Raw genomic sequence first — 14,817 nt, forward strand, 5'->3', positions numbered from 1 at the left:
TATCCCTTTACCAGTGTAAATGCAAGAAAATACTGTGTAGAGTAGCACTTATATGTATAAGTGCCCTCAGTGCTATAGGGAGAAATTCTATAAATCACACTCAAAAAAGATTGCCAGTAAGCAAAACGCTATAAAAAGTATGCGTCCTTTATAGAACTGAGGTTAGCGCCAATTCCTGAGCCCAAACTTTGGGCATCAGGTTTACGTCAGATGAAACCTGGTGTGAATGCTGGTACCCAATTTGGGCACATTGACCCTGTAAGTATGCGTGCAATTTTTTTGGCTCGTCTCTGACACGGCCACATTTCCTTTTTAGATACATGCTATGGGAGCTAGGCACCCTGCCCTGAAGAATAGCACGCAGCCAGATGTGCGCACAAATTCTAATGGGTGCCAATTAACCTCAATTATTGATGGTTCAGAGCTTGTTATTCAGTTTGCACGCGTATCTGGGGAGCATATACAAATTTGGGCACACAAATATGGGCATTATATATAGTATCTGGGGGACTGCATGAAATTGTAAGAGGGTGTACACATGGGAGAAACATGGGTGGGACATGGGTGTGCCTCCCAAGTATACATATACCTTACACAATATTATAAGTTACATGTGCCTTCAGTAGCATAGGAAGGAATTACTCCAGGGTAGGGGAGCGTCATAATCCTTTTTTGAATTACCCAACAGAGCTTTCTATGAAGGAGGTAATAATAGGAAGAGTGACACAGTAGTAGGCAGCAGCAAGTGACTATGAAATCTGTGGGGTGGGGGTAGGGAGAAGAATGCCTCCTTTTGCTCCCCCAAAACCCAAGCGTGCCTTTGATGCATTTACACACCTGTATTTACACTGAGTCTATGGCCACTTTAACTGCAGGCATGCACATTTTGTGGCACAACGTTGCCAAATTACAGAATAGGCACACCCAGTGCTGCACCAGTGAGCCCAAAAGGAGGCACTCCCTTATAGAATTGCCCCATCAATACATCAACTGATTATTCACTGTACCTTTCATTGCATTTTATCAAAATCACATTCTCTGTGCCAAACCCAAGCGCAGCCCCGGCCTTCTTTATGGAGTAGTGACTCTGCAGGAAGAGAAATACCGATGCTGAAGAGCTGAAGTCAATGTACAAGGGATCTGAACTGAAAATCAGAAGCAGAGATAGGAACTCACATGCTCTGAGGTAAAGAGGATCAATTTAGGAGCTGCGGCCATGCCTTTGGACTTCACCTCTGGGAAATATTTGTAGCGAGCTGCCATTATGCCATACAAGTTGGATATTGCTCCCCCTGTACAACATGCATCACGATACATTGGATAACAAAACATGATTACCTGATCAGTTACCTCTTGCCACATGTTAAAAAGGAAGGGACACCAATGGGCCATCAAATGGCTGCAAGTACTCTGAGAACTCATGTCACTAAATGACAAGGTGCCCAATTTACTAAACCAGTGGTTCCCAAATCTGTTCTAGAGACCCCACAGTCAGTCGAGTTTTCAATAAATACATCAGATGTATTAGCTCGTGGGGAATGGCATTGTGCACATCAACCTTGGCATCAACAGATTTATTTAATGTATACAAATCTAATTAAGTTACAATGTAAACCTTTTTGGCATATAGGCGGTCTATAAAGATTTTAATAAACATAAACAAACATACGCAGATAAAAACTGAACACATATAACAATATACAAAAACTTCATTGGTTGCAAGTAGAGTCAAGAGTCCTGTTCCAAGTTTTGCTGCATTTGTTACAAAGCAGTATTTGGGATGTTACCAGATTATCTTGCTTCTCAGTTTTCTTTGAATTATTCTAACAAAAATACACGCAGAATAAATTTATTTAATTACCCTTCTCTAAAATCATGTCACTATAAGAAGTTTTTTGATAGAATGCTACCATTTCAGGCCGCTAAATTGAATACATGGCTGGGAAAACCTATACTAGAGGCTACTTCTTATTCTGACTTAGAAAATTGCTAAAGACATGCCTGTTTAACATGTTTACATCTTAGTTGTGGCACTGTTTACTTCTCTTGCTTTTCTACTTTTAATTGATGCATTTTTTTGACCTTTTTAATGTACTTAATATATATTGATCGTATGTATTTTTTACTCTGTTGTGAACCGCTTCAAACTTTTGGTATAGCGGTATACAAAAAATAAATTATTATTATTATTATATTGATAATCAAGTGTATTGATATATGTGTTTAGTTTTTATCTGTGTATACATTAAATAAATTTGTTGATACCAAGGTTGATGTGCACAGTTCTATTCCCCACTTAGCTTTGTTTTCTTGTCTTGCTTGACTTGGGGTTGTTTTGTCTGGTTTTAGTGGTTTAGATTTATTGGCACACCTTGGAGGTCCAGTATATGCAAAACTCCCTCATACATCTTCATTGTAGATATACTAAAAAAAAAATTGACTGACTGGGGGTTTATCAAAGCAGATTTGGAACAAAGAATGGAAAAAAAAATATTTAACACATCTGGCTCATGAGGTGTATATATCATTTAAGTGCTATGATTAAGGTATTAAGGAAAGAAAATCAGTCCTTACACATGCAGGGTCTCAGTTAACTTTAATAAAACAGGTCCTTGTATCTACACACACATAAAGAATTGTATAGGGAGTTTTGTGAATGATCAGCAGTTTTGACAATCATTTACCCACATAAGAGGAATTTCCAGAGACAGTCACCATAAATTATATTCATCTATATTTTGAACCTTATGCAAATTAAAGCAACAGTGCTGGCCAATTTTCAATAATTATGTTAGCAGTATCCTTTGTATCCAGTTACCTTTGTATCTAGGTGCTTTAACTTAATTTTTTAATTGGTTCAATTGACATTGTTAATTGAGCAGCTCCATGAAAAACTAATTTAAAAAAATTAATTTTCAGGTAGACGTCTAATTTGGTAGAACCATGTAGGTGTCTACGTCAAGGTGCCTATCCATGCCTACCTGAAAAGTAGGTGTGGTTAGGGGCGGAGTTTGGGCATAGATAGGGTTACCAGATTTTCTTTTGGGAAAATCTGGACCCAAGGACACACCCCCAGGACTGCTCAGTTCCACCTCTGCCACTCCCTGTTCTGCCCACCCCCAGCACTGCCCCCAGATGGCATCCATGCGGGCGTGTAACATCACTGCATGTGTTCACACATGCGTGGATGCCCCTTCCCGATGCAATTTTGTCGGGAAGCTTTTCAAAACCTTGACAAAGTGCCGGGCTTTGAAAAGCTATTTGGACCCACGGACAAGTCCTCAAAAGAAGGACATGTCTGGGGAAATCCGGATATCTTGTAACCTTAGGCATAGACTGTGTTAGGTGCTGGTATTTTAGGCCAAGAAAACCCTGGTCTAATATACTAGCACCTAAATTTTTGATACCTACTGGTACCTAACTTGAGTTAGGCGCCACTAGGTGCGATTCTATAAACAGTGCTTAACTTTGAATGATACGCGGTAGGTGCCAGTTCCCTAGGTGCCGTTATGGGATCAGGCCCTTACTGAATCCCCCCATGCTACTTACAGATGGTTTTACAGAATTGTCTCAGTTGATTTAAGCAGCCATGTGGCACATGAATTAAGTGTTCACAATATAAACGACTGGGGAGATATAAGAAGGAAGTTCCTAAAGGTCAATAATATCCTGACACTGGTAAAGGAACCAATTAAGCTACTTTAAATGCTTTTAACCTAGAGTAGTGCTCAGACTCCAAAGATGGATTGTAAGAACTCAATATGGGGACAAGCCCCTGTAGAGATTCTTATGGTATCTATCATTGCACCATTTTGTGGTTAAAGGTAGTTTAAAGTATTGTTAAAGCCTTGTTCATGATTGAATTAGTCCATAAAGAAGCGTAATGTCCAATAGTAAATAAACTTCAAATTGATAATCTCAAAAATAGACTTAGCTTGAAAAATATCAACAGCAAGTGTTCAGCTGGGTCCTGACGCGTCAGGACCCAGCTGAACACTTGCTGTTGATATTTTTCAAGCTAAGTCTATTTTTGAGATTATCAATTTGAAGTTTATTTACTATTGGACATTACGCTTCTTTATGGACTAATTCAATCATGAACAAGGCTTTAACAATACTTTAAACTACCTTTAACCACAAAATGGTGCAATGATAGATACCATAAGAATCTCTACAGGGGCTTGTCCCCATATTGAGTTCTTACAATCCATCTTTGGAGTCTGAGCACTACTCTAGGTTAAAAGCATGACATGAATTAAGTGCCCAGTTACAGAACTGCCCTTATAGTGCCACTGAATAAATAAACTAAAGCATCACTGCTGATACTTTATCTAAAAGCCACTGCCACTATCGGACCCACAGTAGACAATGCTTGCATCTTGAAGTTTCCAGTCTAATAAACACAGACAAAACACGTGCATACTTGGGAGGAACGTGTCTATATCTGTGGCATAGCCATGGGTGGGCCCAGGCCCATCCACTTTGGGCTCAATCTCACCCATAGGATGTGGCTGGCAGGGTTCTCCAAGCCCTGCCAGCTGAAAATTCCCAACAACTGTCCCAACTGTATCATTTAAATAACAGATCGTTGCTGGCAGCAAGCAGCAATTAATAAAAACTGCTCAGTACGGCCCCACAGCTTTCCCTCTGATGCAATTTCCTGTTCCCACATAGGCAGGAGTACATTAGAGGGAATACTGTGAGGCCAGCACAAGCAGTTTATATCAGTCATTGCTCGCTGCTGGTGAACATCTGATGTTTAAAAAGAATGCAATGGGAGGGGGGCTTGAGAAACCAGATGATGGCCTGTGGGTTAGCTGAGGAGGGAGAGGAAGAGACCAAATCGTTCTGGGGTGGGGAAGGGAGTGGAGAAGGGTTCTTCTGTCCACCCAAAATTGGTGTATATGTGGAAAGTTGGTGTATATGTGGAAAGTTCTGTCCATCCAAATATTGGTGTATATGTGGAAAGTTGTCTTTTATATTCTACAGTTTGTGTCCCAAAAATAATAAGGATAGATCAAGATCAAGGATGCATACTTTAGATCATAAGAACAGAAGAATACCCTTACTGGGTCAGACCAATGGTCCATCAAGCCCAGTAGCCTATTTTCATGGTAGCCAATCCAGGTCCCTAGTACTTGGCCAAAACCCAAAGAGTGGCAACATGCTACCGATCCAGGGCAAGCAGTGACTTACCCCATGTCTTTTTCAATAACAGACTATGGACTTTTCCTCCTGGAAATTGTCCAAACCTTTCTTGAATATGTTATGAATGTACGAAGGGGTGGGGTAGGGAATACATCTTTAGGTTGATAGAGAGTACAATGTTGTCAGTTTGTAACATCACTGGATTGCTGTTTTAATCAAGTATTGACAATGAATGTGATTATGCTTCAACCAAGATTACAAAACTAATCTTCCAAGACTGTATCAAATAAAGCTGTCTATGTGTGGTTGGCACTGTTGTGAATTGCCGACTGCCCTGTTTATGATACCAATATTTTATCATGAAGACGGGCAACCTGCACAGAGTTGCGGGAATTGTTGTGGCCACCTTGTTGAGCAGACTGGATGGGCTGTGCAGGTTACAGAGTAGAGGAGTGGCCTAGTGGTTAGAGCAGCTGCCTCGGCATCCTGAGCTTGTGAGTTCAATTCTCCCTGCAGCTCCTTGTGATTCTGAGCCAAGTCAAAGGTTCAAAATAAGCACCTGTCTAAAATACGGAAACTGCTTTGAATGTGTAAACCACACAGAAAGGCGGCATATCAAGTTCTATCCCCTTTATTTGCCATCATTTATTTATTTAAAAATTTATATACCGCATAATAACTATGCAGTTTACAAAATGACATACAAATTAACCTAGGCTCCATAAACGATATCTGATCATATTTCAAGAAAACAAACACAGAAAGACGTTAACAGACAATATCAGTTTCAACATTTTCTTTAAATTCATCCTACCAGGATAAAGCCACAAAATCCCCAAAAGGCGTTAACAGGCACCAGGAAGGCATTAACAGAGAAAAGCATTAGCACAGGAAGGCATTGACAAATAGTTGCGTTTTCAACATTTTCTTGAAATTCATCCTCCACATCACAGAATCGCAAAATACCAGGCAGCGCATTCCAAAGCTTAGCGCCAGCCACAGACAGCATTGCTGCCCCGATCTTAACATGACAGATTGAAATCTTACTATGTTAAAGCAGTGGGGTCAGCTGCAATAAGTGAGGCTTCTTGAAAGCCTCAGACTAGGAAAGTTTGTGAAATCCAGCTAGAGAAAAGAGGACTGCCCTACCCAGTTATATGAATCAGCAGTAAACTATTTGTCCAAGAGACAAGATATATCAAGCAGAACACCTGTAAAATAAATAAGTCAATCTCTATAAGAAAAGCTGAGCAAGCTGGGTGGGCGAAGGCTTGGAGGGATTCCAAAGAATAAATGTCACCAGCAGTCTAGGAATCGCTGCTGTCTCTGAAAGCAAGAATACCTACTTCCTCCAGAGTCTGATTTACCCAGAGTCATTTTGGCCTCTGAAGAATGATTAGTAGAAACCCCTTGTAATAACTGTTGTAAGAGCTCAGTTTTTGGGACCTTGTCCCCCCCCCCCAAACCAAATATTCTTCGAGACCTGCTCAGGAGGGTTCAGCACAGATGCTCTGTTAATGCCATTCATAAACATGTCCACATGCACCAGTTCACACATATACATACAAGTCTTGTGTTACTCTCTGGAAGCTTTTCATATTTACCTTATTTTGGAGTCCTTTTACTAAGATGAACTAGTAAATGGGCTCAGCACATCCTAACATAGGACTTGGCGCATACTAAGGAACTAATAAAAAAAAATTTCTGCAATGTTTTCAGATGGAGAGGGAGGATGGGAAGAATGGTCACTTGCTCAAAGGATACAGAACAATTCCCCTGATCATTCTTATTTGCATGCCTGAGAGAAGTGAAAATACTTTTTTTTAAAAGCTTGCTTTCAGTATGTGCAGGGTAATTTTATAAAGTTTATTCTAGTTAATAGATGTGTCATTCTGGACAACAGGGTATTCTCCCCATGTTTGTGAGCCATGCAGAAGGAATCTACTCTAGGTTTTCAACTCTCGTCCTTCTACCAAGGGCTTGCTGTCCCCTTCAGTTTTCCCTTCCGCATGCGAGCCACCTCTCCAATTTGCCAACTACAAAACATTCAGGAAAGAATTTAAAACTTTTCTATTCAAGAAATTTGTCAAATGATCTAACTAAACCTGATCGACCCTCCACAGATCCCAACGCAAACTACATCTATTAATCATGTATTTTCCCTAGAAATGGCCAGGCCAACTCTTGTTGTAAACCTCCTAGAACTGAAAGGTATTGGCGGGATAGAAGACACCAATGTAATGATAAGTGCATCTGTCAACTAAGCTTTGAATATCATAGTCAAGATTTTAAATTTCACTCGCCAAACTATGGGAAACTATTGTAGATTATATAACACCGGTGTAATATGGTTCCTATATCTGCACCCAGCTGCCAGATGAGATGCTGTTTTTTATATTACTGTCTTTCTTTTTTTTCCCCCTCTTTCCTATCATTTTTCTTCTTTCATGAATTTTATATTTTTAAATATTTTATGGTAAACTGCCCTTCTGGGACCTCTCTGAGCGATATATCAAAATTTATAAAGCTGGAAACTTGAATCTATTTGCAAAGCTTTTAGCATGCCAGCATAAAGGGCCAAACAAAAGGCATTACAATCATATAGCACTGAAAACACAAAAGACTGAAGAACAGCTCTAAAAGTCTTAAGGAGAGAGAAAGAGCTTATCATGCACTTAGAGCTCCTTTTACAAAGATGTTTCTACCATGGATCAGTGAGGTTAATGCTCTGATGCTCATAGGAATTCTATGAGCGTTGGAGCATTTCTTTGGTAGAAAGCTCTACTGCAGTTTTGTAAAAGCCAGCATTGGTGAAACTTATAAAAAGACAAACCTTACCTGATCATTCATTAACAGCTGAGAATCAATACATAAATTTAGCTTCCTTACTGACTTTTGAATTGGAATGGTATAATCACCTACTTGAAATATAGGAATAATTTTAGACAACCTAGAAATGAGAACAATTCCTGCTTTTTTTGTTTAAAGTTTAATGCATATCAGTTTATGGCCATCTATTCCTTGATGGCGTACAATCCACTGTGATAGCCAATGTAATTTTATTATTTGCCTGAATTAGTAACCAACAATAGAAAACAACTGCATAGACCACCAAAGTCATTAGCAATGATTTTAGCACAAAACGGAAACAGAGAAATATTAAACAAGATGGCAGCTAAAATATAACCTTGTGAAACACCAGTAGTCAACAGTTTCCATGCTAAAAAATGTCCACTTATTATAATACCTTGTATGAGATCAGAGATGGGAGGCAAACCATCAAAATGCATTACAGTATGTTCCAATCCAATATTAGCCAGTCACTCAAGAGAAATGGAATGATCATATTATCAAAAGAGGATGAAATGTCAAGCATTATCAGTAATACTACATCTGTAATCTCTAGTTGACATTTTATGTAATCCACTGCAGAATGCAACAGCACCCCCACCCCACCCCACTATGATCCTTAATAATCTGTATTGATGAACAGCTAGAATACCATTCAATTAAAAAGATCATACAGTTGCACTGAACCCACCTTTATAACTAACTTGCCCAAAATGCATACAGTAGAGCTTAGGCTGCTTGAACCATCTATGGCTGAAACAGGCTGTCCCAATGCTTTCAGTCATTAACATTATTTCCTCTAATAATGAAGCATTAATCTTCATTGCTAAACAAGGCACACATTACTTGTGTGAAGAATTAATCATGTCAAGGGTCTAATTAACAGGAAACATTATGCATTTGTAGAAGCAGACACCTAACATCCTTATCACTGCATTCGGAAACTTTTCCATTTTATCTCAGCACTAGTATACCGTAGTTCACAGTTGCTATCTCCTGACTTGGTGACCTCAGAGAATCATTCAACTGAGAAATCTTTTCCTAAAAGCAAAAGACAGAATTTCATAGTCAAGGAGTAATGTTTTTATTATGAAACTACTCAGAAAGCACTATTTAGAAAACCAATTCATATCGAGGATATCAGACTAGTCTTTCAAACAAAACTCCTCATATTCAAGATCATTTATCCACAAATATCAAACTTATGGACCTCAGCGGCCACCCTCAGAGGACTAAAATTTGTCCAGTCTGAGCTCAAGTAAGCCAAATTCTTTATAAGCACAAAAAGTCTTGTTTTTACTAATGTTCATATCATTTAAACAGGAATAATATGAACGTTATTGAACTAATTAAAGAAGAGAACGAGATAAAGAAAAGAAAAATTAGTAAATGAGATGAGTACTATATTAATTCCCATTTGAATGAAAAATTGAATAACATTTCATATCATAAGGAAGTAGAAAAGAACAACCTTTTGAGATTCTATAATTTCCTCCCTTACTTGTTGAAATATAAAATTGCCAATAAGTCGTTTTCCATGACTACATAGAATTTGTACTATGACAGGTGATTTTAAATATCAAGCAAAGATCTTGAACGCCATTGAACAGGCACATCTTATAGCAGGGGTCTCAAAGTCCCTCCTTGAGGGCCGCAATCCAGTCGGGTTTTCTGGATTTCCCCAGATCTATGTGCATGCACTGCTTTCAATGCACATTCATTGGGGAAATCCTGAAAACCCGACTGGATTGCGGCCCTCAAGGAGGGACTTTGAGATCCCTGACTTAGAGCATACTTTGCACAGAAAGAGATTCTTCTGTTTCAAAAAAAATTGAATTAGTCTTCCATATTCCACTATTTCTAGATTTTTTGTTCAATTGATTAGGACACATTGGCATGGGTTTCAACTTCTCCCTTAATTTTTGAAACCACCAATGATGGCTTATCAATAGGAGTAAAAATCTAGGTGAACTTCCATTATTCTCTGAACCAGTTTCACCTTTAAGTGAAAACTATATAAGGTCAGGTCATGGGACAACTGTAATGCTTAAGTCATTAAGAGGCCCCTTTACTAATCTACATTAAGCATCAAAAAATGGAGTACTGCAAGATGTACTCAGGAGTCTTGTATCATGGGCGGAGAGTGGGCATTCCTGCTCAAACCAGTTAGCACACAGATACCACATAAGCCATTACTACCTACAAAATGGATGGTACAGTAAGTGCTCATATGATAATTTTACAAAATGACCACATGCTAATGGCCATTAATGCAGAAAATACAAAAAAGACATTTTTTTTACAACTGTGGTAAAAATGGCCTTAGTGTGTGTGATAGACCAGCAAAAGATGAAAACAAAAAACTGTGGATGCAGATGTTCTGGAGATAATTTATTATACACTGACATATAAAAACATGAAAATTCAATTAAAAAAGTACAATGATAAAAAATACAGTGATAAAAATCAAACTGGACCCTACACGGTCCGTGTTTCGGCGAACACGCCTTCCTCAGGGGTCCAATGGTTTGCAAACTCATATATAAAGAATTGGACTGAAAACAGTCTATTGTCTTTAAAGATGTGAGCAAAGAACACCGCAGACAAACTGAAGTAGCAAAAAAAATGCTAAGGACAGCATAAGAGCATACTAAGGCTATTTTTTTGCTACAATTTAGTGAAAGGACCCCTAAATAAACTGAGGGATCAGGCCACTTCCAGCTGTGGGCTGAACTAGCTCTGGATATTCAATGCTGGGGAATGCATGGCTCTGGTGTGGCTCCCAGCACTGAATTTCCAGGTGCCTGCTGCCTGAAAATTAATCAGGCACCAGCTCATATTTAGATTGGCACCTAGTTAATTCAACACATAAACTTTGTGGTTACTTGGTGGTTAATAGACTGTGGTTTTGCTTCCGGAGTTCATGCCACAGAAGGCAACCATAACCGTGGAGAGTTATACCAACACAATGATCACTTTGCGGGAGTCAATCAAGGAGAAAAGACGAGGAAAACTCACAGCAGGTGTGCTGCTTCTTCACGACAATGCACAGGAGCACATGTCACGACACTCACAGGCTGCCATCTGAGAATGTGGGTTTCAGCAGCTGAACCATCAACCCTACAGTCCTGACCTGGCAAATAATCCGAGAAATAATCCGAGTGCGCCCAATTGTCTGGGCTCAAATGTCGGTATGGCTTTGTCCTGCGCGCGAATGACTGTGAACCCCAATGAAGTTCTTTGACATGAGGAGATACTCTAACAAATTTCTTTGCACCTCAAATTAGCTGACATATTCTGCACCAACTGCAATTTTCTTTGACGTTTCAAAGAAATACTTTCATTTAAAGAATTGCAATAATCTAAGTGAGGTAATCACTGAGAAATTGTCTGAAAGCTAGAGGGGTCTAGAAATGGTCATGTAGTTCTTAATTGTTGCAGTTTTTTTTAAAAAAAACCTTTTTTAATGAGAGAATTTATTTGATCATCCATGGAAAGCTTACCATCCAGGATAATGCCCAAAACATTTGTGTGAATCACCCCTAAATGAATTAGATTGCTACTGTGCTGATCATTACCAAAACTCCTTGTCGTTATTAGCACATGGACAGAACATGAACACCAGATTTTGTACCTGACAGTATTTCAAACTGATGAAGTTGAGGTGCCTCTTGAAAGAGAATACTTTGAACAAGCCCTTCATCTTCATAGACCTAAAATGGAGCTTACCAATATCTGTTTGGCCACAATCTCACGGTTGTGACCACAGTATTCCTGGTGACCCTGTTGAGGTACATCTGGCTGACACACCTATTTACCTCTGGCCAGGGTCATGACCATGAACATGGCATGTGCAAACCTGTTTGGGGTCATGACCCACAGTTTGGGAAGCCCTGACCTAAAATATTGAGGTGTAGAATAGTAAGAGGTTAGCACAGTGGGTTAAGAAATGGAAAAGCTAGTGTCCAAATCTAGTTTTTCCTACTGAAGCCCTTGTGAGGTTGGGCACATCACAGGTACAAACTTATGCCTAGATATATTAACACAACTAATATACGTGGGAGATCATTTACTGACAGCATTCCTACGACTCCTGCTGTTAGTAGATTGCTCTCTAGTTAGTAAATAGGCCCCATTGGGACTAAAGGGGTTTACATACAATAATGAATGTTAAATTAAAACACATTAGTGAATCTGTCCCATAGATTGTAAGCCCTCGGGAGCAGAGAGAAATACCTAGTGAACTTGATGATACCTTGCCTTGAGCTTGGATTAGGAAAGCTGAGCAATAAAATACAGTGTTTCCCCAAGAATTTGCGGTTCGCGAATCATGGACTCGCTCATTTGCAGGCTGCTCCGACTGCCTCTTCCTGTAGTAAAGTTGGGCTACACCAATCAGGAGCTGTGTGTCAAAGCAGCTCCTGATTGGTGTAGCCTGACTTTACTACAGGAAGAGGCAGTCGGAGCAGACCGCGAGTGATTTTCTTCACCCGCAGGTGCTTCAGCTGCACGCTCCTGCCTCCCCTGCCTTTTGACAGGCGAAAAACCGCATTCGCGATTTTTTAAAATTCTTTCGGGGGAGTACTGTAGCAGCATTATGAGGTAATTGTAACAGGAGCCACCCAGTACCATAGTAAAGGGGAGGGGTGAGGGAGGGGGGGCGGTCCACCATGGGTGTGGTCTTCCTCGGGGTGCCGGCACCTTCCCACTCCTCCCTCACCCACGCACATGCCCACGTCCCTTCCTCGTATCTTTTTAACTTTGGCACTAGCAGCAACAACCTTGCTGCCCGCATCGGCTTCGGCACTTTCTCTGATGTCATTTCTGTTCGCGCCAAAGTTAAAAAGGTATGGGGAAGGGGCGCGGGCACGTGCACATGGCGGTGGGGGGAGTTGGGAAGAGGGCAGAGTTTGAGTAGAACATGGGTAGGGTGCACATCTAGGTGCATAAATATAGACTCCTATAATTTACATGCATTCTATCACACATCTAGCTGTGGATATTTATAGAAGCTATAGGGTGGTCAGTGATTCAGTGATTATACCATACTTTAAGTAAAAAAACCAATGTGGAGAAATGATGTTCCTGAGATGGACTATATTACTATTAAAATAATATTAAAACTTCGCAAACCACATAAAATCCTCTAGGACGCAGTCCGCTGAAAAGCTTTGGACCCTGGACCCAACACGGTCCGTGTTTCGACAGAATGTCTTCTTCAGGGATCCCTATGAAGTTCTATGGTAAAGATACGTAGATAAAAATGCCAGTTGGAAATAAACTGATCCGTAATAGCTGTGTGTAGGACAGGGGCTCAAAAAGCCAAGTGAAAAAGACATTCTGTCGAAACACGGACCGTATTGGGTCCAGGGTCCAAAGCTTTTAGCGGACTGCGTCCTAGAGGTTTTTATATGGTTTGCCAAGTTTTAATATTATTTTAATAGTAATAAAGTCCATCTCAGAAACATCATTTCTCCACATTGTTTTTTGTTTCTTCTTGGATTTGTCTGTGGAGATCATTGGGTCAATTCTCTTGTTTTCGTCTGTACCATATCTTTAAACATGTTTTCTGCCACTTACACTAGCATTCCAAAAATACTTTTCTTTATAAAGTAGAACTGAAATAGGTGCCATTACCAGCACCTTTGGTAGAAGTTCTCTGTGAGGGTGATTCTATATGAGGGCACCTGTTTTGGTGACCCGTCAAAAGCGCTATCAATATAGCGCTATCAATGCAGGCTATCAATATAGAACTTGTAAAAGCAGTATCACTCTGCCCCGGGCGCTGTTTTGGTGAGGGCACAGGCACCCATCCTCCTCTCTACCCCCCTCGCACTGCCGCACTTATGTGCTGCTTCCCTTCCCCCATACCTCTGTAACGTTCCTAGCGCGAGCAGCAACCCCCAACCTTCTGTCGCGCCAGTGCTGGATCTTCCTCTGTTGCCACTTCCTGTACCCATGCCTAGGAAGTGACATCAGAGGAAGAGCCGATGCTGGTGTGACAGCAACTTGAGGGTTGTTGCTCATGCCAGGAACGTTACAAAGGTATGGGGGAAGGGAAGTGGCAAGCGTGTGGTAGGAGAGGGTGAAGAGGGGAGGGGTGCCACTGCTACTGCCCCAGGTGCCTCTCACTCTCACTATGCCATTGGTATCACTTTCCACTTAGTAACCAATATATAAATATACTACTTTCACAGAAGCTTTTACACTTCATCAGAAACCTCAGCGATGCCACCTTTACCAGCTCAAAAATTCATTGCATCTTGGACTGCAGAAGAGAGCTAAGAGATGACAAGAGCAGTATAGAAAGGGAATAAAGTTTGAAAGAATATTTTACACGAAACATGAGCCATGTTGGTTGAAGAATCCACTACCCGATCTTGATTCTTTAAAACTACTGCGGTGTAAATTTAAAATGTCTATAAACACTAAGGGCTCCTTTTACTAAGGTGTGCTAGCGTTTTTAGCATAAGCACGAAATTACCGAGTGCTAAACCACACCTTAGCAAAAGGAGCCCTATATATTTGTCTATAATATAGAGTGATAATAAGATTACTTATGAGATTCTTTGAATTAATTTATATTGAGACTAGTGATGACTTGATGTTTAAATCCCTGTTGGCAATGAATTTTTGAGCCAGTAAGGGTGGCATTGCTGAAGTCTCTGAAGAAGTGTAAAAGCTTCTGTGAAACTGGATGACTGAAGTAGTATATTTATACTGTATATTATATTCTAAATATTACACACATAACAGATATGGACATGTTAGCACTGACTTTAAAGAATTATCACATATACGCCCAAACCCATATATAAA

The 14,817-nt window shown here is 40.1% G+C and overlaps 1 protein-coding gene across 2 annotated transcripts in view; it reads right to left on the minus strand.

Moving 5' to 3' along the window:
* The window catches only part of GAD1 (glutamate decarboxylase 1), a 115,414-nt gene that overhangs the window by 35,548 nt on the left and 65,049 nt on the right, over window positions 1-14,817 (minus strand). For both annotated transcript variants that reach the window (XM_033947105.1, XM_033947106.1), the window contains exons 8-9: window positions 1,177-1,292; window positions 1,008-1,087 (exon numbers count right to left, since the gene is read on the minus strand). In XM_033947105.1, coding sequence (XP_033802996.1) covers window positions 1,008-1,087; window positions 1,177-1,292 — 196 coding nt within the window. The remainder of the gene's footprint in view (window positions 1-1,007; window positions 1,088-1,176; window positions 1,293-14,817) is intronic.

Source organism: Geotrypetes seraphini, chromosome 5 (genome assembly GCF_902459505.1).
Source record: "Geotrypetes seraphini chromosome 5, aGeoSer1.1, whole genome shotgun sequence".
In the NCBI taxonomy this organism is placed as follows: Eukaryota; Metazoa; Chordata; class Amphibia; order Gymnophiona; family Dermophiidae; genus Geotrypetes; species Geotrypetes seraphini.